Source organism: Macrobrachium rosenbergii, chromosome 20 (assembly GCF_040412425.1).
Source record: "Macrobrachium rosenbergii isolate ZJJX-2024 chromosome 20, ASM4041242v1, whole genome shotgun sequence".
Taxonomy (NCBI): Eukaryota; Metazoa; Arthropoda; class Malacostraca; order Decapoda; family Palaemonidae; genus Macrobrachium; species Macrobrachium rosenbergii.
Window position 1 is genome coordinate 25,170,001 of NC_089760.1, and position 12,095 is coordinate 25,182,095.

The 12,095-nt window shown below is 32.8% G+C and overlaps 1 protein-coding gene across 3 annotated transcripts in view; it reads left to right on the forward strand.

Moving 5' to 3' along the window:
- LOC136849160 (galactosylceramide sulfotransferase-like) overlaps window positions 1-9,574 on the forward strand; it is a 25,832-nt gene extending 16,258 nt beyond the window's left edge. For all 3 annotated transcript variants that reach the window (XM_067122244.1, XM_067122242.1, XM_067122245.1), the window contains exons 7-11: window positions 51-177; window positions 1,477-1,667; window positions 2,378-2,456; window positions 5,535-5,668; window positions 7,261-9,574. In XM_067122244.1, the coding sequence (XP_066978345.1) occupies window positions 51-177; window positions 1,477-1,667; window positions 2,378-2,456; window positions 5,535-5,668; window positions 7,261-7,588 (859 nt within the window). In that variant the 3' untranslated portion in view covers window positions 7,589-9,574. The remainder of the gene's footprint in view (window positions 1-50; window positions 178-1,476; window positions 1,668-2,377; window positions 2,457-5,534; window positions 5,669-7,260) is intronic.
- Window positions 9,575-12,095: the final 2,521 nt, after the last annotated feature.

A 12,095-nucleotide genomic window follows, 5' to 3' on the forward strand; every position in this document is an offset into this window, starting at 1 on the left:
TGATCAAAGCCACGTTCTCTCTTCTAAACAGTATTGTTATCTTTCACAAGGTACTTAGGACGTCTTGGAAAGAATCAAATGACCTGGGATCTGGGACTTGATGATTCTGACTTGAGACAAGACTCTGTTCTCAGGGAAGCCTTCAGAATTCTAGATGAAAATTTCCACTTAGTTATGGTGAGTTTAATATAAGACTTAAGTTATGGTGAGTTCCTAAATTCTTGGTATTTCGAAAAGAAAAATTTTAAGCCTTACAAATGACTGATCGAGAGAGAGAGAGAGAGAGAGAGAGAGAGACCTTTGATATCTTGGCCAATTAAAAAAGGCGTAATGCTATCATCAAGAACCCACATACTGATGTCTTATGGTCATTCATTTTTGGTTCATGTATCTTCGTTGAGATATATATCAGAATTAAAATACTGGAATAACTGATGATCCATATTTGCCAACAGAAAAGATAAAAAGACAAATGCTTTGACAAACCAGGTGGAAAATATTCATTAGCAAGGAGAAGTTTTGATGAGTAAAGTCACTTTTGGTATCTTAAAATCATACGCTGGCCAAAAACAAGTAACACTTGCGTTCCTGGGTTCTCTGTGCGTATTTTATTACCTTTACCTACAGTAAATTAACTGGAAAAAAAGAATTATCATTGAATTCTCATTTTAGCGACTTTCAGTAGCTGCCATTTTTTATAGCTACGTAAAATTTTTGTCCCTAAATTCTTGGTATTTCGAAAAGAAAAAAATCACAAATGACTTCTCGACCCACCTTTGATATCTTCGGAATGTATTAGCATGATGTTTAGTGTACTAGGGTACGATATGAATTAAAATATGAAACTACCAGGATAAAAAAATGCCTTTGACATTGGAAAATATTCATTAGGCTTTTGATGAGTATCACAGATCTTAAAATCACTACCAACAAGTAACTACACTTCCTTATTTACCTACATAAATTAACTGGAAAAAGATTATCAGTAATTCATTTTGCGTCATATGCCTTTTTGATTACGTATTCAATGGACTAATGTGCAGTAAAACGATCATATAGTTGAAATTTTGTTGTACCATATTTATATATATATATATATATATATATATATATATATATATATATATATATATATATATATATATATATATATATATATATATATGTATATACACACACACACACACACACATATATATATATATATATATATATATATATATATATATATATATATATATATATATATATATATATATATATATATATATATACACACACACATATAAAACTGTTTAGTAAGAAATACCGAGAGCATAGCTATCTCCGGTTACCTTAAATTACGTTAACTAAATTGTTTACGAATCGGTCGATTATTAGGCGTAGTCATTGCAGTGAACTAAAACATTGAAACATTACTCTATTAGAGAACTGCCAGCTTTGCTAACGAGTTTCCCTGAATCTTTGCCAAGTCAGCTGGCCGAGAGAATGGACGAGAGCCTGGTTCTCCTGCGGCACCTCATGTGCTGGAATGAGGACGACGTGGTGGTCCTGGCCCAAAATGTCAGGAAAGACAGATACCGCAGCTATATGGCTGAACATACCGTCACCACGCTGGAACATTTCAACTCAGTGGATGTCAAACTTTACTCATACTTCAAAGAAAGGTAATGTGATGGGGATTTCGTGAGTGTCACGCACCTGCATTTCTTTGATAATTCTGTTGATTTAAATTGATAGACTGTTTTGCCATATATATATATATATATATATATATATATATATATATATATATATATATATATATATATATATATATATATAAATATATATATATATATCTATATAAATATATATATATATATATATATATATATATATATATATATATATATATATATATATATATATATATATATATATATATATATATTAAGGTCATAGATTTACCTTTATTTACTTGTTATTTTTATGTTATTCTCTTTTGTTTGATGGCCATTTAGCCTTCTTTTGTATGGATATAAAATCATTCAAAACAATAATGAATATAATAATAATAAAAAAATATTTAATTCGTACCCTAAGCGATTAGCATCTGATACTATTTTGTTTTATTCCTTTGCCTGACAGGTCATGTCTTGAACAAGAAAAAAATAATGCATAAAGAGTTTATTTTCATCTTCAGTACAAGTTCAGATCATCAGCCCCAAAATATTTATTCTATCTCATTACTAAGCCTTTTCCTTCATAACCTTGAGTGTATGTTAAATTTAAAAACTCTCTGGTCACAGAAATTTTCCCTTCTCATACAGCATCATGGTGCCAGATGTCTCTAATTCATGAAAATATTTGTTTTTAAAGTTTCACTTACTTTCAGGTTTGATAAACAAGTGCAGGGTTTTGGAATCAAACGCATGGAGGAAGAAGTAGCCCGTCTGAGGGAAAGTAGAGATAAGGTATGTGAATCACTTAACCCTTCTGTTATCTTCATTTCTTTGAAAGAATATTATTGATGTTGCACTTGAAAATTTCGTTCATTTGTACAGAATACAAACCTAAAACAGAAGATACAAAAGAATTAGGACAATGGGAGTGCAGACAGTTGAAATAGTGCAAAGTGTTACTGAATTCAGTTTCACATTTAAAATCAAATTCACTGCAAATCTAACTGCATACATGGCCTCTCAAAAGGTAAAGGGATTGTATCGTTTCATTTCAGTCTTACGGCAAATGCAATTTTTCATAGCTTTCTTGGGAAACTATTTGACCAAGAATAATTCTTCTATACCACTTGTATTCCTATCACTGGCTTTGGTCGTTACATGGCTGGGCAATACCCTCCCCTCCCCCCCAAAAAATAAAACCACCTGTCACCAATAAATGCCAGGCACCTAAGACATATAATAAGCACCCATGATTCATGGGCTGGGTCATTGCGCCTACAGTTCTATCCAGATATAATTCAATGCTGGTAAACTTACAACAGGTTTAGGGAGACTGGTGTGAGTGGCAGTGAGTTAAAAAGTTTGTATTTAAAGTTTATTTGTTTCTGCAAATGTATTCAATGACTATAATGTGTGACTGTTTTTGGACACCACAGGATAATTGACGGAGGGTCTATGAAGACAAACACGAAAATAAATTTTTATAGAATATTCAGTCTGTGCAATGTTAAAATGTTCAATGACCTTTACTCGATTTTCCGGATGGTTTGTATTCTAGTCTCTCAAATATATTCTAGTACACTGGGATGAACTAGAATAGTACTTTTTACCAAAAGTGATAAAACTGACGAGGATTCTGCATCAAGTGGAGGTTTACCTTTCACATGAAATATGCAGTGATGACAAATTTATTTTTTTTAGTCTTATTATTCAAGCTCTCAAGAAAAGAGCCCACCCCTAAGTCTGCACTAAACGTCCCCATATTTGGTCTCCTAGATTCTTTTTCTCTTTCTTTTAGGCATGTGCAGAATAAATTTTAACACTTGCAGAATGCAAAGAATAGTTTCGCTTTACTAGGAAGGCAGTGGTCCTGTATCCAAGTTAGCTTGAAATTCTTAGTGTCCAGCTTTGGCTTTGATTAACACAGCGATCTCTGAAAGTGCCTGGAATGTGGTCTGGGGCTTCACTTCACCTTTGTCTCTAACTGGAACGTTTCAAAGCTGATCAGAACCTCCATTTGTCACTTGGATGGATTCCTTGTTTTCATTTACTTATAGTAAAATAATTTCTTATATTAAAACTATGGGAAAATTAGAGCCAGCTTTTATGTGGTCTTTGTCACCTCTTCCCGTGTTTCTACTTATTGTGGCTGGTTTATTCCGCTGCCACTGTTTATTCACTGAATTTGCTGAATTCTCGGGCCTCACTGTGAAATATTGCTACTTTTGCCTAGTTCCTAAAAGGATCTGGAGGGTTGTCTTCTTCTTAGGGTTGTTTCTTTACTGATATTAATCAGGGAGGGGTAAAATAGAACTCCGATGCTCTAAGCATCTTATCCACCTTTGTGTGTCTTCTCTATAGTTAATGATACTTCTTTCATGCATACCTACAGTGACTTCAATCCTGGTACTGACATTTTCTTGGTGCCCATCTCTACCATTTCTGTGCCTTCTGCCTTCATATTTCAATGAACGCGAATAACTTAATCTGGAGGTACGATGAGACAAAATAAAAGCTTTTGTTGTTACCAGGTCACAAATTTAGATAAAATATCTGCTAGAGCATGAAATCTCCCTCTGACCCTCCCATCTCGAGAATACTGTAAAACTTTTATTTGTACACCTGTCTACATGCAACTGCTTGTGATACTCAAGTGAGTACCTTGTTAGCTGTTCAGCCCAAAGATAATACTCGAAAAATTCTGTGGATTTTACTTTTTATTTGTTCGTGACAAAAACGCTCTTGTTACAGTCAATCTTTCTGGACCTTCCTCACATGGATCTTTTCACAGTTTTCCTTTTTCTTCTTTATCAGCCTTTTATTCTTTTGCTTTACTTTATGCTTTGAAGAATTGTTTCTTTGTGCTTTTTTCAACATGCTACTAATTTTTGCTTTCAGAGTAGGCTGCTCTTATGACAGCACAGTTTCTTGTAGCATCATGATATTCCCTCTGAGTATTATTTATCTATAGCCGGTAACTCTATTCCTAGAGCCTCAATTTCCATGATGTTTGTAGTAGCTGTACAGGAAGGTAAACACCAGGACCTCATAGTAGCACACCTTTGCCAAAGAATGTTGGAAGAAATCCCGGGGCCAAGGCAAATTCAAAAAGTCATCCAATTCTCACTAGAGTTTGAGTACATATAGAGGACACCCATTCTTTACTGTCATTGGATATATGTCAACAAGAAATTGGAAGAATCTGACCATTCATTCCTAATAGACAAATCTGAACCGGATGACAAAGAAGTCTCTAAATAATAATGAAGACATTTACAGCCCGTCACCACCTCCCCCCATCGCCACCGTCCCCAGGGACCCACCCCCTTCGATCACGCGCGTTTTTGCACACGCACACACACACACACACACACACACACACACACATTACTAACATCATAGACCAACAAACGATAATCGATAGCACGAAAGTATAGTTTATTGTCAATAGTTCGACATATATCATTCATCAGTCTAAAGACTAACTGTAGTTATAGCCGTGCAAACAAAGGTTGGTTAGTCAATCACTGAAAGCAAAAACTGTACGAAACACAAAGGAACGTGAAAAGATACGTAGAAGGGAAAGTAGCTATACTTATACAGTACACTAAAAGAAACAATATTCTTTTAACCATAAGATCAACATGATGCACCAAGATATATTTGCTTTATGTTATCATTTTGGAACCTGGGTCTTATTTCAAATTTTTCTGTTAGATTTTGGTGCTTTGTATCAATGCCTATGCTCAGTTTAGTCGGAGGCCACCCAATTTTTGCCAAGGTACTTAACCCAGTCAAATTTAACCTAACATAAACTGGTGGAATATGGTAATAATGTAATATAATTGATAATTTGTCTCTCTTTTTCAGGTGTGGAAACTCTGTGGCGTAAGAGATAGTTTGAACAAGAAGAAACCGATCGTTGCCAAGGGAAGCAAGGATGAAAACGACGAGAAGCATCATTTGGTGATTCAGTACCAAGTCCACAACAATGGGACATACAAGTAAGAATTGGAGGATCTTCTGTATTATGTATGAAATGCAGCACTAACTTTTTGTGCTCGACGTTTAATGATTATTATGTTAATAAGTCTAAGTCCATACTTTTGTTTGGGTAAGATTTGTTTATATCATGTTAGATAATACCGGAGCAAATTGGTACAGTGGTATGACATTATTTTCTGATGCACTTCTAAGAAACAATATACAAGTCCAAATGTCAATTAAAATATTGTTATATATGAAGAATTCTTGTTTTAGCTTTCATTTTCCTATCTGTAGGACTATGCGTAATACTTTGCCACTACAACAGCTGTCTCTAAAGCCTTCATTGGTCATGCTTCCCAATAATACTGTTAACGTTTGTACCTGATATCATTAATGATAATATTCCTACTCCTTTATCCATTTTTAGATGGATTCATCAGGTTCCTTGTTTTTTATCCGTTCTTCTACATCTTGTCACTGCCATCTTTATATTTATTTTCACACATGTAGGATTTTGGTGTCTTGATCTCAGATTAGAGTATGGATGCATACGTAAAGATATTATATTTACACATATTTGAGGCTTCGTCATCAAATATATAGTGGTCAGTGTTTTCTGTTTCTCAGTCAGCTTTTATCCTTTGGTCACTTTGACGAAGGGTGTATTCTGGCTTGAGAAAAGACAGTAAATCCCTTACTCAAACCACGGTTTCGCATCGGGGTGTCTGCCTTGTCAATTAATTTTTAAAACAAGGTTTTGAAACTCCAAGTTTCCATAACAACCTGTGAATGGAAAAGTAGTTTACTTTCTCTCTCTCTCTCTCTCTCTCTCTCTCTCTCTCTCTCTCTCACTTGATGTCCATTAATATTAATTAGTAATAATTCATTTCTTTCTTATTTATGATGAGGCTGTGTCCCTGTCCATTGATTCCTACATTATTTTTGATTGATGTACGTGCTGACATTTTCTGGGTGTGTTTAACAGCAAAAGACAAAGTGACATCAGAGGATGTCTCTAATATCATTTGTGGGATTTTATAATAAACTGAGACAGCCTTTGCTATTAGAATACGGTCGAATATTGGTTGTCTGCCTCTGTGAAGTACTGTAGAATAAAACCTTTTTTCTGTGGTAATGTAGACCTCTTTGAGAAATTTTGGTATTAGGACCAATTTGGTGTATTTGAAGGATTAGCAACATCCTGCTGAATTAATAAATTTATATATGATGATAGTCATCTGTTCCTTCTCTCTTCCAAAGTGGTTTTATTTCCTATAAACTGAGATGACATGAAAATTCTACCATTATTCTTTCTAAAAGTTTATAATTATTTTTGTGACTGTAAATCAAATTAAAAGTAGTTTTTCATAACCTGGTTAATTGTTCAACATAGCTATAAAAAGTATTTATTATTATCATTATTATTAAAAAGATGGACCCTATTCATATGAAATTCAAGCTTCCAAAGAATATGGTGCTCATTAGGAGATTTTATTCCAGTAACTTTCCCTTTAGCTATTTATGGATAAATATGTCAGAGAAAGGTAATATCTGAGAGAAACTTGAAGGATATTATACCCTGGATATTATACCCTTTCTCTTTTTCCAGGCACAGAAGAGCGTGCAAGGACCTCATACGCCCTGGTGTCGAGTTCACGCAAATCCTTCGGTGGAAGCAGTACGCTCGCTATCACTACATGGTCAGCAATTCTTACAATCTGTCGTGGACGCCGAACTCTTCCAAGAGGAAGCCCAAAAAGAAGGGCCGAAAGCCTCCCAGACCTTCGGGAGCTCGAAAGTCTTCGGGGCAAAGCGGCGCTGATAAGGAAACCGCGAACCAAGAGCAGAATAGCTCCAGTAAGGAGAAGAACCAGAATGACAGCTCGAATAAGGAGAAGCAGAGCCAGGAACAGATCGCCGTCAATCAAGAAAGATAGGACTGAACACTGTATGAAATTCCCGCAGCAGATCTCGAAGCTGATTATTAGGCATTCGTTAGCAAAGCTAAAAATCTTGATGTTGATCATTTAAATTGACTGACCAAATAACACTGCTGACTCATAACTGAAATACCGGGCAATCTTGACTTCTATAACGTATTCATAAAATCGTTAAGTATGAGGAAAGCAATACTTCTTATCAACTGTATAGGAAGGAGACTAATGAAGCTACTATAGAGCAATTTTGTGTTCTCATTCCGGGTAATACAAATTTCCGCACTTTACCAAAGATTCGGAATATACACATTTTGCCTAAACATGGAAAGGGTTTCAGTACTTGCTAATAAGCTGTATTTATTTCACCTATTCATTTGATTTTAGAATTGACACTAGAGATGTTTAAAAGCAATAATATGTACAAATATTTCAGTCAACAGGAAGGCTATGGAAGTACATTATTGGTTGAATTATATACGTATATTATTGCAAACTGGATAGTGATATGGTAAGTCTGTCTTGCAATTTACACGAAGTTGCACCTATCTTCAGATCATTATTGAAAATCGTAGATTTATTTCATCATAATTATGAACAGATACGGGGCAATGATAGCATACCGCCTCTATGGAAGTACACCAAAATTGCTCTGGAAGTTTTTTTGTAGTTCTCTGGTAAAATTTATTCAGTAAAGTGAGTTTTAAGAAATATTTCTAACACTTCAAATTCAGCAACAAGATGTATATATATACTGAAACTCCAAAAATTATCATATTCTTTTAGAGTAATCATCATTTAACGTTACACAATTGTTACATTGTCCCTTGTTCTCTCTTGGTAGAGAAGACATCAGAGAACCATTCTACAACATTTCTAACACGCCAAATGTTACAAAAATCACGATAGCATCAGTGTTAAGGAGTAACTGCAGGAAGTTAATTAAAATGAAAACTTGTACAAATCATAGGAACCCCATTCCTGATCTCTGGAAAAAATTCAAGTCTAAGGTAAGAGATGGTGTTGTCTTCCCCATGTCACGTGGATATTTTGTACAGAAGTGGCCAATGAGACGAGAAACTCAATGGCCTTATCCAGCCAATCAAAAAAGAGGAAAATAGGTAAAGGAAAACAGTGTAGTTTAACTTTTTGGAAGTGCTGGTAAGTTTGCTTTTTGACACTTGGATGGTGATAGTGAACAAGAATTATGAAATTTGGGAATAGGAAAAGAGAAACAGTCTTTGATCAGTGTAATGTCAGGATGACTGAGTCTGACACAAGGCTTCGTTTAGAAACTTTAAGGGATAATACTAATTTAACAAGAGCGTGATTATAATCAGCTTCTGTGATCATCTGTTGGGGCAAGTTCATATTTAGGAAGGCGTGACATGCCGTGGGCGTCTGTTGTATGAATAAGTCCAGGTAAACAAACAAAATGCTGGCTTATCTATGATCTGTTGTCTTGTGATGATGAAACTTCCTTTTGTGATCTGAAAATACTGTCGATAACGATTGAACTAGATTGAGTGAGGACTCCAATTCTCTGTGATAAATAAGAAGGAAATGCTAAGTTTTTCCCAAAAAAATGACTGTGACCCCATTTATCAAAGACTAAATGTAATCATAACTGAGTAAAGGACTTTTATAACAGAGGATGTTTTTGAATCAATACAGCGTTTGCAGTTTACTGATGTATTTTTCAGCGGGATAATCTCATGTTTACTTTGACATCTGTCTTGTCATTAAGTTTTAATGCAGGATGAATTCTACATATTTTACTAATAATCTATCGATGTTATTGTTCGTATATCTGTCTACCGGTTTATCAGTGTCTATATCTTTATCAGTTTATGTGTGTATACATGATAATATGAAGGAACTTACTGAAAGTTTACTTTTCATCTACACTGGAAACAAAAGAAAGAATAAGCAACATATATATATTATTTGAATACTGATATACAGTACTTAACTTTATATACATACATATATACAGTATATATATATATATATATATATATATATATATTATATATATATAAAAGATTTTATATTATATATATATATATATATATATATATATATATATGTATATATATATATATATATATATATATATATATATATATATATATATATATATATATATATATATATATATTACATGTAACTATGAATTGTTTTGAGAGAAAATATAAAGATCGACTATATATCAATTATCAATATGTCTCTTCAAATACATACTAGGTCACAAATTGGAATATATTTCATATATCCAGCCTTAATGAGGAGTGATTTTTAGAGTAGGGTGAGAAATATTTTCATAGAATAGTTTAGAATAGAATAGCGAGATTTCAACCAAGATATCCCTGAACGTAAATGAAAACTATTAGATAGCATTTTTGTCATCTGTATCCGTCAGTGTGGTTCTGTCCGAAGTAGTGTTAAATGTAACATGTGACACGTGGAAATTTACACACACACACACACACATACACACATATATACTGTACATATATATAGATATTTATATATATATATATACATATATACATACACACACACACACACACATATATATATATATATATATATATATATATATATATATATATATATATATATATATATATATATATATATATATATAATGTATCTAATAGAAGGAGCCCATAAAAACGCCAAAAGGTATGAAGTTATTGCTATATTTCAGAAACCAAACTGTCTCCTTCTACTTGCCAGAAGAGGGAGATAGTTTGGTCTCTGAAATACAGCAATAACTTTCTACCTTTTGGAGTTTTTATGGGCTTCTTCTGTTAGATGGATTTCCGTTTTAACAGAAAATATTACATAGTCATATATATATGTATGTACAGTATATATATATATATATATATATATATATATATATATATATATATATATATATATATATATATATATATATATGTATATATATATATATAATATTTATATGTGAGTATATATATATATATATATATATATATATAATATATATATATACATATGATTACATATATATATATATATATATATATATATATATATATATATATATATATATATATATATATATATATATATATATATATATATATATATATATATATAGCAAAACTAGAATTTTTTTCCTATGGAATGACTGAACAGGATATCATTAATATACTGAAGAAGAAACTTGAGTGAACGTTCCAATCAAGTATCATATTGCTGCGTCAGAGGTAGCATTTCATTTCAGGAGACCTCAAAATATTAGTGGATAATTATTATTATCACAATAAGGGCACAACTATGAAAAATAAATATTTCCTAGATAATTAGAATACTCAAAATACAACTGGATAAATAAAATGCTACGGAAAGAGATCCTAAATTTTAGTAGAGTCTTCGTGAATATTCGGAATACAGTTTTGACGGGCATTTGTGAAGGGCAAACGTAAGACGCGCATGCGCAGGGGAGGGTTATATTATCTCTAACTGAAGCAAAAGAGGCTTTGAAAAATCAGGACGAGAAATTCTGCTACAGGAAGCAGCGGAGAAGTTAGAAGTGTAGTTAAAAGATACATTAAACCCGAAAAGGTAAACTTGAATTAAAACTTGCACTATAAAAGATGATAAACGATGATTTAGGTCATAGTGTTATTGCTTACTGTTTTATTGTAATTGAAAGGCAGAGATTCTTTTTCGTTTAAGTGTGATGTAAAACAGGCCTCCGTGTATTTTTAGTTTCTTGCCTGAAAATTAAACTCATCTAGATATATTTTATTGTCAAAGATCTTTGGTTACTTTAGCTATGCAATCGACGCTTTTAACTGTTAAGTAATTCATGTTTCATCCTAATATTAGCTTTCAGCCAATACCCAATGCTATTGCTATCAGGGAAGTATTTAGCTTTTTGTAAATACATATGTATAATTACATCAATACATAAGCCAAATTTGGCACACGGATTACTTAAGACGAGTTAGGATGATTGTAATTTTATAACAAATAACGTAAGAAAATAACTCTAGTATTATTGATGTTTTTTTTTTATTTTTGCCTCATTGTAATTTTCCTCAATATTAATTTTTATAGGTATCACTTTCAATTAAAGAATACCCCGAATTTCATAACGACGAAGCCATAAATAAAATGCTATTACGATGAAGCCCGGAAACTCTTAGTGGGTATTGCTACAGCTCACTTATGGTTTCCCCATATGAAAACATTATTGTTATTTTAAATTGAGAAATTGTATAGCTGATTATATAAGATCTTACTTATTCATCTTAATGCTTTGTTTCTTTAAGAGGGGAAGAGGTAACGAGAGAAATTTAATATGATCGAGAGTCTAAGATCAATAACACTGTATTACCGATCATAACGATATGATCTGTGCTACAGTGAAACAGTCGACTTGTTTCAATGTACAGATGCGATATTCAGGAATTATACATTTTCAAATTTCACTGACGCAGCTTATGCAGACAGGTATTATTCCTAGATT